The following is a 20,000-nucleotide window of genomic DNA, read 5'->3' as shown; positions in this document are numbered from 1 at the left end:
AGCCTCAAACACACACCTGATCCGGATCAGGACAGCCTCAAACACACACCTGATCCGGATCAAGACAGCGGATCAGGACAGCCTCAAACACACACGTGATCCGGATCAGGACAGCCTCAAACACACACCTGATCCGGATCAGGACAGCGGATCAGGACAGCCTCAAACACACACCTGATCCGGATCAGGACAGCCTCAAACACACACCTGATCCGGATCAGGACAGCCTCAAACACACACGTGATCCGGATCAGGACAGCCTCAAACACACACCTGATCCGGATCAGGACAGCCTCAAACACACACGTGATCCGGATCAGGACAGCCTCAAACACACACCTGATCCGGATCAGGACAGCCTCAAACACACACCTGATCCGGATCAAGACAGCGGATCAGGACAGCCTCAAACACACACGTGATCCGGATCAGGACAGCCTCAAACACACACCTGATCCGGATCAAGACAGCGGATCAGGACAGCCTCAAACACACACGTGATCCGGATCAGGACAGCCTCAAACACACACGTGATCCGGATCAGGACAGCCTCAAACACACGTGATCCGGATCAGGACAGCCTCAAACACACACGTGATCCGGATCAGGACAGCCTCAAACACACGTGATCCGGATCAGGACAGCCTCAAACACACACCTGATCCGGATCAGGACAGCCTCAAACACACACGTGATGAGGATTTGTTGTTCCAGGTCCAAAATGAACCGCCTTTTAATTTCCTACTAAATCTCTCGTTATGCTTTATTATCACCAAATATTGGATTTAATATTTTTACACTGCAAAAAATGCTTTTCTTTCTAAATCAAGATGCATTTACTAGATGAGTAAAATGATATAAGATATTAAGTCCTGTTTAATGGGGTCAGAAAAATAACCTTAATTCAAACGGAAACAACATTATTTTTCTGACCCCATTGGAAGATCATTTTACTTTTTTAAGCAAAAACTCACATCGTTTAGATTTTTGGACTGGAAACAAGACAAAAATACTGAGTGAGAAAATATTTTTCTGCAGTGAATCAATTTGTATTCTTGTCTGGTGAATAATCTTTAGTGGACTATTATAACACTGAGGTGAATGAGCTCAGATCACCGAGAGGTTTATAAGCCATTTAAAAGGCGGGTGATGTTTGAGCCTGAACACACATTAGAGAAACTGGTCGAGGCGCACCCATGTGTGTGTTAGGGTTAGGGTTAGGGTTAGAGTCTGAACACACATTAGAGAAACTGGTCGAGGCGCACCCGTGTGTGTTAGGGTTAGGGTTAGGGTTAGAGCCTGAACACTCATTAGAGAAGTGTATTTTCCTCAGTAAAGCTGGTCGAGACGCACCCGTGTGTGTTAGGGTTAGGGTTAGGGTTAGAGCCTGAACACTCATTAGAGAAGTGTATTTTCCTCAGTAAAGCTGGTCGAGGCGCACCCGTGTGTGTTAGGGTTAGGGTTAGGGTTAGAGCCTGAACAAACATTAGAGAAGTGTATTTTCCTCAGTAAAACTGGTCGAGGCGCACCCATGTGTGTTAGGGTTAGGGTTAGGGTTAGGGTTAGAGCCTGAACAAACATTAGAGAAGTGTATTTTCCTCAGTAAAACTGGTCGAGGCGCACCCATGTGTGTTAGGGTTAGGGTTAGGGTTAGGGTTAGAGTCTGAACACACATTAGAGAAGTGTATTTTCCTCAGTAAAACTGGTCGAGGCGCACCCGTGTGTGTTAGGGTTAGGGTTAGGGTTAGGGTTAGAGCCTGAACAAACATTAGAGAAGTGTATTTTCCTCAGTAAAGCTGGTCGAGGTGCACCCGTGTGTGTTAGGGTTAGGGTTAGAGTCTGAACACACATTAGAGAAACTGGTCGAGGTGCACCCGTGTGTGTTAGGGTTAGGGTTAGGGTTAGAGCCTGAACACTCATTAGAGAAGTGTATTCCTCAGTAAAGCTGGTCGAGACGCACCCGTGTGTGTTAGGGTTAGGGTTAGAGCCTGAACACACATTAGAGAAACTGGTCGAGGTGCACCCGTGTGTGTTAGGGTTAGGGTTAGGGTTAGATTCTGAACACTCATTAGAGAAGTGTTTTCCTCAGTAAAGCTGGTCGAGACGCACCCGTGTGTGTTTCGGGCCTTGTACCAGTTGACGTCACACTTCTCCAGGATCACGTACTCTTCGCCCGTCTTCAGCGTCAAATCATGAGGCTCCAGCCCTTCGAAGTCATACAGCGCGATGACCACTTCCTGTCCAGGCCCCGCTTCTTCCTGTGCCTCCTGTGGGGGGGGCGGGGGCGGCCGGCGAGCCTGTGGAGGAAACACTGGTTACACACATGAAACTCAGGACCAGTAACGCACAGATGAGGAGGACGAGCGTAAACTCACCGCAGAGGCGCTCTCGTCTCCAGGAACCGGAGGAAGAGGTTTACGGGAAACTGAGAGAGAAACGCTCCAGTCAGAGTTATTTACAGTACAGGAAAACAACACAATCAGTGATGCACACGTCACATATGAGACCAACTACAAATATTTCATGAGCGGCTGAATGAATGTGACGCCTACATTAGAGATGCACGATATCGCGTGTCGGCTGATATATGCTCACTTCTAATGTTGTCGTTATCGGCCTGATAATAAAATTTGGCCAATATATTAAAGCTGATAAATAATGCATTATTTCCTTCAGCTGAGACTCTTCAGATGCGCACTGTTCAACTGTTTTGAATGGCTTGAAATATGATTGGAAAATACAGTTCAGTGCAACATGTTCTGTCATATCGGCTACATAAAATCATAATGAGAACGTTATAATTGTGTGTTTGGGAAGTGGCTTTTAATGATGAGACTTTTGTTTTTGTAGTCAGGCTCTCAGAAATTATAATAAAACTTGGATTTAGATTTATCAGCCAATATATCGGTTATCGGCTTTCAAATATAAAGAATTATCGGTTATCGGTATCGGCCAACATCAGTGCATCCCTTCCTTACATGAAAAATGTCCATTGTTTGAGGACGCTTTGATAGACGCAAATAAATAAAACTTCAGAAGATTTAAAGGATAAGTTCACTTTTTAGTTCACAATTTACTCTCCTCCACATCATCCAAGCTGTCATGTCTTTCTTTCTTTTCTTCCATTGTAAATGGGATTGAGTTTGAACAGTTGTATACGCCTGAATTGTGTTTGCAATTTGAATATAATAATGCATTTAAAAGTTGGTGCGCTTCACCAACGGACGTCGCTCAAATGCCTCTGGGCGCAATTGGATAGACCTAAAACCAATCAGAACGATCGTCATCGTGTAAAGCCCGCCCCAACGTTTCTGATTGGTGCCGCGATTTCGACGGATTAGAAATGGGCTTGAATGAGCTCTTTGCCGGACTACTTGCAGAGCAAATCTAAATTTGCCGGAAGTTGTCTGGGTTTTCCCAGGCTTCTCCAGGATGTTTCTCCATATAGTGTCTTCAATGGGGTCCAACGGGTCGAAGGTCCAGATGTGAGTTTCAGTGCAGCTTCAAAGTCTCGACTCGATCCAGCCGAGGAATAAGAGTCTCATCTAGACAAACCAGCGGACATTTTATAACTAAATAAACATTTATTTACTTTTAACCACTAATGCTGGTCTTCCACTAGTGATGCACCACACATTACGTTTGAAAGGTCACGCATGTTCTGGGTCAGAAATGTAGAGTAGGGCGAAAAACTCTCATCTCATTTTCTCCTCCAGCTTCAAAATCGCCCGACATCGTAGTTTTACTTTTTATTTATTTTGTAAATGCCGTTTGACTCAGTCTTTGCACGTTTGCACTTTATAAACACTGGGTCTGTTCTTCCGCCTACGTCACGCTTGACCTTTCAACCTGACTACGTAATGTGTGTCTCATCACAGCGAGTGCAAGACCAGCATTTGTGGTTAAAAATATATAAATATTTATTTTTGTTATAAAATGTCGGCTGGAGTGTCTAGATGAGACTCTTATTCCTCGGCTGGATCGTGTCGAGACTTTGAAGCTGCACTGAAACTCACATCTGGACCTTCGACCCGTTGGACCCCATTGAAGACACTATATGGAGGAACATCCTGGAGTGATTAACTCAGAAACCTTCATTTCTTTTCCACTGAAGAAAGAAAGACATGAACATCTTGGATGATGTGGAGGAGAGTCAATTATCAGGAAATTTTAATTCTGAAGTGAACGACTCCTTTAAGTCGCGATGAAATGGAAAGAGAGACAGATCATTTGTTTTCGTATTGTGACATATATCTGAGTGAAAGGGATGATCAGAAAAGATCAAATGCAGGGCGGGGCTTGGTTCTGTTGGTGATTGGATGTTGAAATGTGGGCGTGGCTTGGTTCTGTTGGTGATTGGATGTTGAGATGTGGGCGGGGCTTGGTTCTGTTGGTGATTGGATGTTGAGATGTGGGCGTGGCTTGGTTCTGTTGGTGATTGGATGTTGAGATGTGGGCGTGGCTTTGTTCTGTTGGTGATTGGATGTTGAGACGTTGGCGTGGCTTTGTTCTGTTGGTGATTGGATGTTGAGATGTGGGCGTGGCTTGGTTCTGTTGGTGATTGGATGTTGAGATGTGGGCGTGGTTTGGTTATATTGGTGATTGGATATTGAGATGTGGGCGTGGCTTGGTTCTGTTGGTGATTGGATGTTGAGATGTGGGCGTGGCTTGGTTCTGTTGGTGATTGGATGTTGAGATATGGGCGTGGCTTGGTTCTGTTGGTGATTGGATGTTGAGATGTGGGCGTGGCTTGGTTCTGTTGGTGATTGGATGTTGAGATGTGGGCGTGGCTTGGTTCTGTTGGTGATTGGATGTTGAGAAGTGGGCGTGGCTTGGTTCTGTTGGTGATTGGATATTGAGATGTGGGCATGGCTTGGTTCTGTTGGTGATTGGATGTTGAGATGTGGGCGTGGCTTGGTTCTGTTGGTGATTGGATGTTGAGATGTGGGCGTGGCTCTCACCGTCCCCGAACAGGTTGTAGCCCTCGCAGCCCGGCGCAAGTTTATCCACCTGTCCACAGCACAGCCACTCGCCCTCCTGCCAGAACTGAGGGTGGAACTTGGCTGCGATCTGAACGTTGTGCTTTATCTCTGAGGAACACACACACACACACACACACACACACACACACACAGTTGTCTGCACTGGAGGGGTCATGTGTGAACATTTAAGGGGACATATCATGAAAATCTGACTTTTCCCATGTTTCAGTGCTATAATCGGTGCTTCTACTGACACAGAAAATGTGAAAAGTGAAACCCAGTAACTGTGTTCTGGTGAGTCTTTCTCTGCAAGCATGTTATAAAATAAGCCAATCAGTTTTCACTCTCCTTCTGTTATAGGAAGAGGATCTTATTATAATATTAGCAGCCCTTAATCTGCATGTTTACACACACCAGCCGACATTTGGTTCCACACGCGACAACAGAGACCAGTTCTAACACACTGATGAAGATCCAGCAGAGCCTGAAGCTGTTCTGTGGTTGAGCTCAGACGAGCACTGAACACTATTGACCAGAACATGTCACCGCTGTCTTATAAAGACCTCAGGAACTGTGGACACTTGTGGAGAAGTGAAACATGATGATGAGATGATCAGTGTAACTCCACAACAACTACAGAAATGTCTCCACTAACATTCAGAAGCTCTTCCTGAGTCTCTCCGTAAGGCTGCACTCGCTACTGGTTATTCTGGGATTCTGGATGAGGGAGATTGGCCTGTTCTGTTATTGCCGGAGTTTCTGAAGCTCGAGTAAAGACTCCGCCCTCTTCTGAACAGAGGCGGAGCTAAAGCTCATTTGCATTTAAAGGGACAAACACTAAAATGGAGCGTTTTTGCTCATACCCAAAAACGAGCTATAATAAATGATCTGGTATTTTGAGCTGAAATTTCACAGACACACTCTGGGGACACCAGAGATTGATATTACATCTGGTGAAAAGGGGTATACTGTGTGTCACCTTTAAAGCACAGTTTTCAGTGACATCACTGGTGAATATCAAATGCATCATCATGTGATTCACATCAACTCATAGTAATTATGTTTGTCACAACACCAAAATGTTAAAAGCAAAACTTTACAGATTCATGATCCTCAATATCAGCTCAAACCGAATGACTTACTTCATCTAATATGACTTTATAGATCAAACTTACATATTCTGACATAAAGCCGTTTAACAAACCTCATCCGGCTGGTGGTTTATATCGTCTCTCAATCTAAACTATCCTGTCTGCAGATCCAGACTGATCAATGTGACTAGAAGACATTGAGATGTTACAAATATTAACATAATGAACTTATGTAAAGCTGCTTTGAGACAAAGTGTGTGTGAAAAGAGATTGAAATGAAGGTGGTCTGGAACGATTATATACCACATAACATCATGTTTAAAGACAAAAAAGTATTTTTAAATTATTGATTTTTGAAATATTTGTTATGTGCGGCTCTTCGTTCCTCGACAGTGTGTCAGTTCTGCGTTCACTGTGGAAGTGTGACTGTTTCTTCAGTAGTTTCAGTGGTTTTGGGTCGTGTAAATGCGAGAAATTATTTACATAGAGTACATTGCTTAAATACATGTTGCTTATGAAGATCATAGACAATTAATGAAACACATGAGAATCTCACTGACCTTCCTTGATGTTCTGGACCCAAATGCTTCGACTCTCATTACTGGGAGCAAAGATATACAGCGTGGTGGAATCATGAACGACCTGAAGAGAGAGAGAGAGACTTGATCTGATGCGTCCGTGTCTCGTGTTTTAAAACAACAATGTTTTCCAAGAGATTAATGATCTAAAGAACCGTTTGTGGTTCCATGGATGTTAAAGGTTCCTCATGTAACCAATAAAGAACCATTTTATGAGAACTGAACTGAGCTGGACGATGACATCACTGTTTTCTCCTCTCTATTTATAAATGAACTAAATTAATAACTTTTTCACAACAGAAATGAATCATCACTGAACTTACTTAAGCTGGACTGTGACACTATTCTCTTCTACAAACAAACTTTGTTGCATTATTTTCCTGTTATCTCTGTAAAGCTGCTTCAAAACAATCTGTGTTGTAAATAAGGGTGACTTAAATAACCTTTATTTTTCACTCAGAAATTGTTAGTAAATTTCACAAATAATTACAAAGAATTTGCAATTAACAAGTGAAATTTTGAAGTAGAAAGCCTGTTCTTGTAAGACATTCTCCAACGATAACGATAAAACGATAACAATAAAAATCTTTTGTTACAGCGTGAATTGTGTGTGTTTGCAACAGTTTTGATGTGTTGAGGTTGTAATAAAGACCTGGAAAGGGTATTTGTTCTGGCAGGGGATGATGATGGAGGTGCTGTTCTTCACGATCTCCACACACTTGATCCTCTGCAGATCCACCGAGCCCTTCTTCAGCCTCTTCTGCAAAACACAACCCTCAATAACCCTCAATCACACTCAGTAATCCTCAATAACCCTTAATCACACTAAATAATCCTCAATCACACTCAATAACCCTCAATCACACTCAAAAACACTCAATCACACTCAAAAACACTCAATAATCCTCAATAATCCTCAATCACACTCAATAACCCTCAATAATCCTCAATCACACTCAATAACCCTCAATAATCCTCAATCACACTCAATAACCCTCAATCACACTCAATAACCCTCAATAATCCTCAATAACCCTCAATCACACTCAATAACCCTCAATAACCCTTAATCACACTAAATAATCCTCAATCACACTCAATAACCCTCAATCACACTCAAAAACACTCAATCACACTCAAAAACACTCAATAATCCTCAATAACCCTCAATCACACTCAATAACCCTCAATAATCCTCAATCACACTCAATAACCCTCAATCACACTCAATAACCCTCAATAATCCTCAATCACACTCAATAACCCTCAATCACACTCAATAACCCTCAATAATCCTCAATCACACTCAATAACCCTCAATCACACTCAATAACCCTCAATAATCCTCAATAACCCTCAATAACCCTCAATAACCCTCAATCACACTCAATAATCCTCAATCACACTCAATAACCCTCAATAATCCTCAATCACACTCAATAACCCTCAATAATCCTCAATAACCCTCAATCACACTCAATAATCCTCAATAACCCTCAATCACACTCAAAAACACTCAATAATCCTCAATAACCCTCAATAACCCTCAATCATACTCAATAATCCTCAATCACACTCAATAACCATCAATAATCCTCAATCACACTCAATAACCCTCAATAATCCTCAATAATCCTCAATCACACTCAATAACCCTCAATAATCCTCAATCACACTCAATAACCCTCAATCACACTCAATAACCCTCAATAATCCTCAATAACCCTCAATAACCCTCAATCACACTCAATAATCCTCAATCACACTCAATAACCCTCAATAACCCTCAATCACACTCAAAAACCCTCAATAATCCTTCCTCAATAATCCTCAATCACACTCAATAACCCTCAATAACCCTCAATCACACTCAAAAACCCTCAATAATCCTTCCTCAATAATCCTCAATCACACTCAATAACCCTCAATAATCCTCAGTCACACTCAATAACCCTCAATAATCCTCAATCACACTCAAAAACCCTCAATAATCCTCAATAACCCTCAATAACCCTCAATCACACTCAATAATCCTCAGTCACACTCAATAACCCTCAATAATCCTCAATCACACTCAATAACTCTCAATAACTCTCAATCACACTCAAAAACCCTCAATAATCCTCAATAATCCTCAATAACCCTCAATCACACTCAATAATCCTCAATCACACTCAATAACCCTCAATCACACTCAAAAACCCTCAATAATCCTCAATAACCCTCAATCACACTCAATAATCCTCAATCACACTCAATAACCCTCAATCACACTCAAAAACCCTCAATAATCCTCAATAACCCTCAATCACACTCAATAATCCTCAATCACACTCAATAACCCTCAATCACACTCAAAAACCCTCAATAATCCTCAATAACCCTCAATCACACTCAATAACCCTCAATCACACTCAAAAACCCTCAATAATCCTCAATAATCCTTCCTCAATAACCCTCAATCACACTCAATAACCCTCAATAACTCTCAATTACACTCAATAACCCTCAATTACACTCAATAACACTCAATAACCCTCAATTAGGGGTGGGCGGTATGACCAAAATTCTGTTTCACGGTATGACTAATTTTATTTCACGGTAACGATATATTTCACGATATAGTTATTTATATCTAGTTTTTTTCGAAAAATCGACAAAAAGGGCTTTGTATAATAAATAAACCCAAATAGGCTACTTTAGAAAGGAAAAGTACTTCACTGTGTTTTAATTTTCTTTTTCTTTTATTTGGTAAATTATTTCTTTGGTAAACTATTTTTAATAGCTAAATATAGTAAACAAAACACTCTCATCAACTTTTAGATGAACTTCCCCCAACTGATTGATATTAAATACAACTCATATGTGCAATTAAACTTTAAATTAAAGTGTTGCTTCATCAATCAGTTTATAATATCTAAATATTTTATATTGAACTATTCTATTCATAAAAAAATAGTTACTTCCTTTTAATTTGGTAGGATATTAGTAGATACTAGTAAGTTATGTTTAAATGTTTTTCCGGTACATTTTTGACATGTCTGCTTTTAAAGGACTTGTTTTGTTCTTTTTGTGATATCTGGCAACCCGTCACCTAAAGCTGTTCAGAAGCGTCAAGTTCAGAACAGAAGTGACTAGAAGTAGAACAGCAGTATGAAAACCGAACAGCAGCTACTGTTAGTGTTGACTAAGTAGTGTAAATTATACACACCTTGTTGTAACTGCGTCATTATTTTACATAGCTCGGTGAACACCGACACACCGCACTCAGTGCGTGTGCACGCGCGCGTCTTTTGCATCAGTAAAATGCGATCGGAATTTGAGTGACACGTTGTAGCCTAATCACGCATTGAGTCGAAGCAAGATTTTATCAGCTGTTTCAGTGGCCAATTGTTTGGAGTTAGAAATATATAACTCGCGCTGCATATTTAGTATGGGTGTGCATTGGCACTGCCCTCACAATTCGATTCGATTACGATTCACCAGGTAACGATTTGATTAAATTCGATTCTACGATGCATTGCGATGCATCAAACATTCTACTGCACACAACAAGGCAAATTTTTCATCAGTCATGAGGCAATACAAGCAGTCAGATATTGAACAACAGATTTTATTGGATGCTATGTGTGTATTATCACTCTCCTGTATCTTTGACATAAATGTCATTAAATAAAATAAAATAGAATGGTACAGGGTATTGGATATGGCATTTTCAAACCTGAAAAAGAAAACATAAATCACTGCTGTCAGTGCTTTGAAATGTTTCTCTTCTCTCTGCTTGAGAACCATTTGAAAATAAATTTCAACTTTATTGTCCAACTCGAGGCCAGAAAATAAACAGTGTAGGGTGTAGGGTGTAACGGTTCACAAAATTCACGATTCGGTTCAATACGATACACTTGTGTCACGGTTCGGTACGTTTTCGATACAGCAAAAAGAAAGAAATGCCAGAGAAATGTCCTTGATTTTTTTTTTTTTTTTTATTCTTTTTTTTTTTAAAACTAACATAATAAAGTATGATATTTTTTTCTTTGAGCAATGATGGAGCTATAATTGACTCGTCTTAGGAGCATCCGAGCATATAAAACAAAACAGCTCCTTGTAAAAAATTAAATGTAGCCTAATATTTTGTGCTTATAAACAAATGTTTATTTTAGTTCAGATTAACATTTGAGGGCAGCAATGTTATTCATAATGTCGAAATAAATCCGACATAACGTTACTTGAAAGTATTATAGCCTACTATTCCTGCCAAACTTCCAAAGTTGCAGTTAGTGTTACTACAGTAAATCCATGGTGAATATTGCTGATCTGTGGACACTGGATAGTTCATTCATGTCACAATGTTTCTTCCTGGTTTCCACGTCAGCGCTGTTTGATCTGTTAATAACGGAGAAATGTGAATGTTTCTCACTAGATCTCGCAGCGATGTTATAACTTTAGTGGCGAGTTCAAATGCTTTCTTTACTGGATCTCTTAGCGCTGTGTAGTATTAGATCGGCTCGCGCTGCTTTGGTCCAAACTAATAAACAGTCCGTCACGAGTAGCTCAGTTTCGTTCCGCTTACATTGCGTTTGCCATTTGATGTTGTGGTCGCGCCAGCGTCTACATTATGAGCGCGCTCGCGACGCGCTTACATTTGAAATAACCGTTCGGTTTGAAAATGCGTGCCTTGTACCGAACGGTTTAATACAACCCTAAAACAGTGACATAATCGATTATGGCACTTTGCCGCATCGATGCTGAATCGTGCATGCCCCGCATTGCGATGCATCGCTGAATCGATTATCGTTGACACCAATAATATTTAGTAATTTTGCCTCAGATACAGGATTATACATTTGCTTTAACAAGCAGGATGTTCATTACCACGGCAACCGCTCGCGTGTCATACTGAATGCTTTCGTGTTTAAAAAGTAACTATAGAGACAGAAAGATGCAGATAACTATACATCATAGGTTATTTCTATTCGTTACGATATTGATATATGAACTGTTGTTGTCAAGTAAGCTTCATGCTTTCCCCGTTGCGATCGTGCACTCCTCTAAACTGTAGCCTACGGGTGCTGCTCTGCTCTAGTTGACTGCTGCGCCTTTCCCCCCGAAAATATCACATTAACAACAACCCTTTAGAAACGTAATTCCTTTGTGGATCCTCTTGATCTGCTTTCTCCATGTTTCTTTGACAAATCTCAGTGTCTCATTCTCATGCACGCTGCACATGAGTTAACCACGCCCACTTATTTACATGTCGCGGTATCACGGAATAAAAAAATCTGTTACGGTTGACATTTTCTACCGCGGTAACGATATATACCGTCCACTCAGACTGCGACTCACACTCACTCGACTGAGACTCGACTGAGACTCGACTGAGACTCCACTCAGACTCCACTCAGACTCCACTCAGACTCCACTCAGACTCCACTCAGACTCCACTGAGACTCCACTGAGACTCCACTCAGACTGCGACTCGACTCAGACTCGACTGAGATTCGACTGAGACTCCACTGAGACTCCACTGAGACTCCACTGAGACTCCACTCAGACTCCACTCAGACTCCACTCAGACTCCACTCAGACTCCACTCAGACTCCACTCAGACTCCACTGAGACTCCACTGAGACTCCACTCAGACTGCGACTCGACTCAGACTCGACTCAGACTCGACTGAGACTCCACTCAGACTCCACTCAGACTGCGACTCGACTCAGACTCGACTGAGACTCGACTGAGACTCCACTCAGACTCCACTCAGACTCCACTCAGACTGCGACTCGACTCAGACTCGACTGAGACTCGACTGAGACTCGACTGAGACTCGACTGAGACTCGACTGAGACTCGACTCAGACTCGACTCAGACTCACTCGGCTCGACTCAGACTCACTCGACCGAGACTCGACCGAGACTCGACCGAGACTCGACCGAGACTCGACTCAGACTCGACTCAGACTCACTCGACTCGACTCAGACTCACTCGACTCGACTCGACTCAGACTCACTCGACTCGACTCAGACTCGACTCAGACTCGACTCAGACTCAGACTCAGACTCGACTCAGACTCAGACTCGACTCAGACTCAGACTCGACTCAGACTCGACTCAGACTCGACTCAGACTCGACTCAGACTCAGACTCACTCGACTCAGACTCACTCGACTCACTCGACTCGACTCAGACTCACTCGACTCAGACTCACTCGACTCAGACTCACTCGACTCAGACTCCACTGAGACTCCACTGAGACTCCACTGAGACTCCACTGAGACTCCACTCAGACTCCACTCAGACTCCACTCAGACTGCAACTCGACTCAGACTCGACTGAGACTCGACTCAGACTCACTCGACTCAGACTCACTCGACTCAGACTCACTCGACTCAGACTCACTCGACTCAGACTCACTCGACTCAGACTCACTCGACTCAGACTCACTCGACTCAGACTCACTCGACTCAGACTCACTCGACTCAGACTCACTCGACTCAGACTCACTCGACTCAGACTCAGACTCACTCGACTCAGACTCACTCGACTCAGACTCGACTGAGACTCGACTGAGACTCGACTGAGACTCGACTGAGACTCACTCGACTCAGACTCACTCGACTCAGACTCACTCGACTCAGACTCACTCGACTCAGACTCACTCGACTCAGACTCACTCGACTCAGATTCCACTCAGACTCCACTCAGACTGCAACTCGACTCAGACTCGACTGAGACTCGACTGAGACTCGACTGAGACTCGACTCAGACTCGACTCAGACTCGACTCAGACTCGACTCAGACTCACTCAGACTCACTCAGACTCGACTCAGACTCACTCGACTCAGACTCACTCGACTCAGACTCACTCGACTCAGACTCACTCGACTCAGACTCACTCGACTCAGACTCACTCGACTCAGACTCACTCGACTCAGACTCACTCGACTCAGACTCACTCGACTCAGACTCACTCGACTCAGACTCAGACTCCACTCAGACTCTGACTCGACTGAGACTCCACTGAGACTCAGACTCGACTCAGACTCACTCGACTCAGACTTCACTCCGACTCAGACTCACTCGACTCAGACTCACTCGACTCAGACTCACTCGACTCAGACTCACTCGACTCAGATTCCACTCAGACTCCACTCAGACTGCAACTCGACTCAGACTCGACTCAGACTCGACTGAGACTCGACTGAGACTCGACTGAGACTCGACTCAGACTCGACTCAGACTCGACTCAGACTCGACTCAGACTCGACTCAGACTCGACTCAGACTCGACTCAGACTCACTCAGACTCGACTCAGACTCGACTCAGACTCGACTCAGACTCACTCGACTCACTCACTCGACTCAGACTCACTCGACTCAGACTCACTCGACTCAGACTCACTCGACTCAGACTCACTCGACTCAGACTCACTCGACTCAGACTCAGACTCCACTCAGACTCTGACTCGACTGAGACTCCACTGAGACTCAGACTCGACTCAGACTCACTCGACTCAGACTTCACTCCGACTCAGACTCACTCGACTCAGACTCACTCGACTCAGACTCACTCGACTCAGACTCGACTGAGACTCCACTGAGACTCAGACTCGACTCAGACTCACTCGACTCAGACTCACTCGACTCAGACTCACTCGACTCAGACTCACTCGACTCAGACTCACTCGACTCACTCGACTCAACTCAGACTCCACTCAGACTCTGACTCGACTGAGACTCCACTGAGACTCAGACTCGACTCAGACTCACTCGACTCAGACCGCATGAAGGATCTCTCAGCGTTACAGACAAACCAGTGATCAGGGCCTCGTTTATAACCGTTGCGAAAACCGGCCCTGAGAGAGCCGTACGCCACTTCACACGCATGAGCTGTGATTTATAAAAACACACTTGACTGCAGATGAAGGAAAACCACTTTAAATCTTCATTATGAATCCTAATCATAAATACAGTGCATGTTCACAATAACAGTTTAAATACATAAAAGCGTGATTTAAACTGTTTAACATCTAATATACACATTTAGATTAAATATGCCACTCTCATTAATGGAGTTAAGCTCTTAAATTACAGGAAATCATTACAGAGAAGTTACAACATTTTCAATATTCTAATAAATAGAATTTTTTGTAGTGGATGCGATGCTTTTGAACACTTTTCCTGTGGCGTGCTGTGCGTTAATGTTTGCTTAGCCCATGATAATGGAAATATTTACACGCAAATAATGATCAATAATGCACTCTCTGTTTCCATTAACAATATAAAGCAATTAAAAACACTATTTGGCAAGTGGAAAAGATTGAGAAAAATGTTCTCTGAAATGTATTTTATACTATTTGGATAAAATAGTAGCAAGGATAGGCTACTAAATGATTTTTTGCAATGTAATGTGATGCACATCCGTATCTCATATTTTCCTGACGTCTTGTACCGTTAAACATGGATCACGTGGATGAATATGCAAATGATATGCAGATGAGGATATAGTAAACGAGGCGTTGTAAGCTCATATATGGTTATTTCGGGGAGACGCGTGTGAACACAATCTTCCTCTGACTGGGTTTATAAAGGGGATTTGCGCAGGTTCTGGCGTTCGCACTCTTTTATAAGGCTGAATAATTTATGGCGTACGCCATTTTTGGCTTTCGGGCGCACGTACACTTTTAAGTAAGATCCTACGAACAGTTTTATGAATGAGAGCCCTGACCTTTAATAATGTTCTAAAAGTGTTAGCACAAAAACATTATTTATACATCGTTCATGGAACGTTTTAGTTAGATGTTTGTCTGACGTTTGTTCAGAGAAGTAACGTTCCCATAACTAGGGATGCACCGATATGAAAATGTTGGCCGATACCGATAACCGATAATTCTTTATATTTGAAAGCCGATAACCGATATATTGGCTGATAAATCTAAATCCAAGTTTTATTATAATTTTTGAGAGCCTGACTACAAAAACAAAAGTCTCATCATTAAAAGCCACTTCCCAAACACACAATTATAATGTTCTCATTATGATTTTATGGAGCCGATATGACAGAACATGTTGCACTGAGCTGTATTTTCCAATCATATTTCAAGCCATTCAAAACAGTTGAACAGTGCGCATCTGAAGAGTCTCAGCTGAAGGAAATAATGCATTATTTATCAGCTTTAATATATTGGCCAAATTTTATTATCGGGCCGATAACGACAACATTAGAAGTGAACATACATCAGCCGACACCGATATGGTGGGCGAGATATCGTGCATCTCTACCCATAACGTTTAAAAAATGATACAATGATATGTTCCCTCTCATAACCCAAAAAAACATTTTCAGAACATCTTGAAGGCTTTCATGTGTTAATATTATTAGTAAAGCGTTCTCTCACCTCGGCTCTGAGCTCATAGTACGTGAGTTTGCTCTTGGTGAGCACGAACACTCTCTCTTTATAGTTGAGCGGAGACGTTCGCTTCTTCTGCTGAGAACGTTTGATCAACGTTTCCTCCAGAATGGGTGTCAAGCTCATCTCTGAGGAACCTGCACGCCCAGAACTGCCATGGACCTGAGAAACACAAGCACATCTCGTGACCCGAGCCGGCTGGTTCATGGATTACTGCACTGCTTTTCTCTGACCACAACACCGTCTCTGTGTCAAAGTGTTTACGGAAACCTCAAACCAACAGAAGATGATCACTCAGAGCTTCAGTACAAACAGCCTGATCAAGATCGCTCGACGTTCAGCTTTCAGACGGCGAGGGACGGCGAGTCTCAGAGAACCAAGGTAAGCTTTGAGGCTCATCCTCATTTTCTGGCTCCAAAACACAGACAAATGCAGTGGAATCAGATTTAAGGAGAAGAGTCCCCTGGTGGACAGACTCGGGATCATGCGTTCATGTTTATTAGTGCCCTCGATTAATCGCATCCAAAATAAAAGTTCGTGTTTACAAAATATAGTGTGTGTACTGCGGGCATGTATATGTTTAAGAAAAATGTGTTATTTATATAACATATTTATATTTATATAAATTATGAATAAATATAAATACAGTATAAACAAGCAAATATTTCTATATTATGCAAACACAAACTTTTATTTTGGATGTGATTAATCGTTGCCCAGCACTCATTTTGATATGCTTAAATCTGTTCGTTTCTCAGAGGACATGAATGAAGTTTTCCTGCAGCAGAATCTCTAACCCGTCTCTGTACAGAAAGGAGAATCATTCTGAAAGTGAGAAGTAAATAAATGGCTCTTTCTCGCCATAAAACAGAAGAATATTTCAGCTCTGAGACTCTAAACCTGAACGTTATAAACCGAATGTGAACTTTGAGCGATCTTGATATTGAGCTTTCCGTCATTTGTTGTGTAATAAATACAGCTCAGGTTAAATCAAGTAGAATTGCAATATCAATAGCCTAGAAATACCCAATGAAAATTGTGGAAATTAAAAAAAATAATCGAGCAAACAACTTTCCAATGCTTGGATCACTTTAGCCCGGCTGTCTCAAAATGTCCAAGAATGATTACAGAAATTAGTTCACATTTACATTCATTTCAGATTTCACAGAACACTAACTTCTCGATCTACTTCAAAATCAGCACTAAATAAATATATCAGATATTGACTTCATGAATCAACTAACAGCATGACCAACCTTTAGATGTACTATGAAACATTAATCGCTAATGCTGCTGTTTGTTTGTTTTGTTTAATTAATTGATTGTTGAACAGAAACTCAAATGACCGCAGACGAACTATAATTTCACAAAGAACTTTCATTTTCACTTCCAAACTCCAGCGAAGGTCATAAATAGAGCCGATGTTTTATTTGACAGATTGACTCTTGCTCTGTCCAATAAACGAATTAACATTAAATCATTTCTTACCTCCGGGAAGTTTTCCGCGTGTATATGCGAGAGAGAGAGCGAGAGAGAGAGAGAGAGAGTGAGTGTGTGTGTGTGTGTGTGAGAGAGAGAGAGAGAGAGAGAGAGAGAGAGAGAGAGAGAGAGAGAGAGAGAGAGAGAGAGAATGTGTATGTGTGTATCTGCGGTTAGAGATCAGGAAACATGAATCAAGGAAGTCCAGAAGTCTGTTTTTATTCATGTTTATGAAAAATGATTCTTCCGTTTTTTGATGTTTTTGAACATCGTCGTTCACCTGCCAATTGAAATATTTTTTTTTAATTTGACTGTTTCTTGATGTTTACACATAGATAACGTCACATGTTCTTGTGAGTGTGTGTGTGTGTGTGTGTGTGTTTACCCTAGTTTGTTACATGAAACGATTTCAGTAGATGCTCAACATGTTTGTACAGTGATTTTTGTTTCTTAAAAATCTGCATATTCTTCCTCTTTTGCGTTTCTAATGGTTGCCAAACCCACCAGTGCCGCATTTCGCCCTCTACTGGACTGGTCAATATTAATTTATTTATTTATTTATTTTTTAATCTTTCAGACTTTTGAATAATTGAAAAAGAGTATTTGCAATGTAAACGTTCACTGCACTAGTGTGTGTGTGGGCAGAATTATAACGAACTGAAATTACGGCGGAAATAAATGTTAGGCTATTTGACCTCGAAATGGAAGTTTGTTGAAAATTTTGAATGATGGCTTGACGAAAACGTTTCTGTAAATTTAGAGACGTTGAAAATACATAATACACTCTTACACAATTAATGAAACTACAATACTACTATTGCTATTAATTAAGCTTCTTTACAGTGACCAGACAGACAGATCAGGGTGGAAGGAGAACATTTTCTGTTGAACAATCAATTAAGCTTCCTTTAATTTTTTTTAAATCCAATTTCATGTCTGGAATTGAAAATATGCTATAATTTACATGATTCAAGTTATTCATAATAAGAGTGAATGTGTGCATATTTTATAATATAATTTGCTAAAATTTAAATTGATTACAACTGCAGTTTGTCACATTCAGTTTAATTTTCATGGACAGCCAGAGGACAGGATAAGATATAAATTAGTCCGTCAGGATTTACTTCAATCCTTCCGTAAATGTAAAATATTGATTCCCAGAGCGAGTTTTTTTTAAAGGTTTTTTATTTTCGAACGGTTCGTCACGTGACACGCCCAAAAGCGCTGTCTGGCGGATATATTGCTTTATTTTGTTTTTCCTTTTTATTGAAAATGTTCACAAACTTGTTGGCAATGTCATCAACTACCTAATATTCCCATTCTCAAATACGTGAAAGTAAATAAGTTTTGTCGTTTAAAAACCTTTAAAATGATCATGTTAGTTGATCAACCACCAGATCTGCTGAGTCCGTGTCCATAAGACGCATCTTTTTCGCCATTAATATACTAACACTTTATCTTCTATTCTATATCTTCTATACCTAAAAAGGTTAAAAAACATTACACGTACTGCGTTAGATTAAACTGAGGGTCATAGCACTTGCATATTGTTCTCCTATTGTTAGTTTGACTGCTTCTTTTGTTCTCATTTGTAAGATGTTTTATATAAAGCGTCTGCTAAATGAATAAATGTAAATGTAAATGTAAAACGCGCGATGTTAGCTTGCGCCGCAGTTCAGAGAATCGCATCTGTCGGATTTACAACACGTGCACTTCTCCCGAAAATAGGCCTACATGAAAGTAAGTGGGAGAATAATAGAGTAAACGTTATATAGTTATAGTTATAGTTACCTACATAATGTGTTATCTGATATGGATAAAAAAACTCCTCGTCAATTTTGAATGGATTGTTATTGTCGCTTCCATTGACAGCAGTGTGCATTTTAAAAACTATAAATGTATTGGTTTGCCAGTACTTATGTTTATTGTCTGAAATCTAAAATAAACATTATGTGGTTGAAAACACTGAGTAGTTGTGCTGAGCGCCAAAGGGAAAGTTTAGCAGTGGATCACGTGACGCACTGAACGCTCTAATAAGCGAGTCACCTTTTTTATACAGCGCTCTTTACAGTACAGATCGCATCAAAGCAGATTCACAGTGATAACATGAAAATAATACAACAAAGTTTGTTTCTAGAAGAAAATTGCGTCATCGTCCACCCTAAGTAAGGCAGATCAATAATATTGTTGACTCAGTCGCTCAGTTCTCCTCTGGCCAACGAGCGAACAGTGTGTGATTATGATCCAGGCAGCATTACAGGTCAGAGGTCAGATTGGATCAGAACATTCCGAATATTTATCCAGTTCCTCTGTTTGGAGGTCGGAGTCATCATGCCGGTGTGGAGACGAGTTTGTTGAGGGTCAGAGCCGATGCTGTGGTGTCGATGAGGCCTTCGCAGGGCTGATGAGGCTGGGCTTCAGGGATGAGTTGTGGACGTGTGCAGGCGCAGGTCCTCCATCAGATC

At 41.5% G+C, this 20,000-nt stretch overlaps 2 protein-coding genes across 5 annotated transcripts in view; one reads left to right on the top strand and one right to left on the bottom strand.

Annotated features, from left to right (window-relative positions):
- tec (tec protein tyrosine kinase) overlaps positions 1–17,944 on the bottom strand; it is a 43,215-nt gene extending 25,271 nt beyond the window's left edge. Inside the window, exons 1-7 of one of the 3 annotated variants that reach the window (XM_079848362.1) lie at positions 17,921–17,944; positions 16,045–16,218; positions 7,304–7,411; positions 6,634–6,715; positions 4,962–5,090; positions 2,376–2,425; positions 2,110–2,297 (exon numbers count right to left, since the gene is read on the bottom strand). In XM_079848362.1, the coding sequence (XP_079704488.1) occupies positions 2,110–2,297; positions 2,376–2,425; positions 4,962–5,090; positions 6,634–6,715; positions 7,304–7,411; positions 16,045–16,182 (695 nt within the window). In that variant the 5' untranslated portion in view covers positions 16,183–16,218; positions 17,921–17,944. Of the gene's footprint in view, positions 1–2,109; positions 2,298–2,375; positions 2,426–4,961; positions 5,091–6,633; positions 6,716–7,303; positions 7,412–16,044; positions 16,219–17,544; positions 17,727–17,920 lie in introns of those variants that run through there. The other 2 variants (XM_079848361.1, XM_079848363.1) reach the window with 2 other exon arrangements.
- The window catches only part of txk (TXK tyrosine kinase), a 24,401-nt gene continuing 20,626 nt past the window's right edge, over positions 16,226–20,000 (top strand). For both annotated transcript variants that reach the window (XM_079848375.1, XM_079848374.1), the window contains exon 1: positions 16,226–16,437. The gene's annotated coding sequence lies outside the window, so the exon portion shown is untranslated. The remainder of the gene's footprint in view (positions 16,438–20,000) is intronic.

The sequence above is a fragment of the Squalius cephalus genome (genome assembly GCF_949319135.1).
Source record: "Squalius cephalus genome assembly, chromosome: 18".
NCBI lineage: Eukaryota > Metazoa > Chordata > Actinopteri > Cypriniformes > Leuciscidae > Squalius > Squalius cephalus.
Note: the sequence above shows the minus strand (reverse complement) of the source record. Positions and strands in the feature narration are given on the sequence as shown.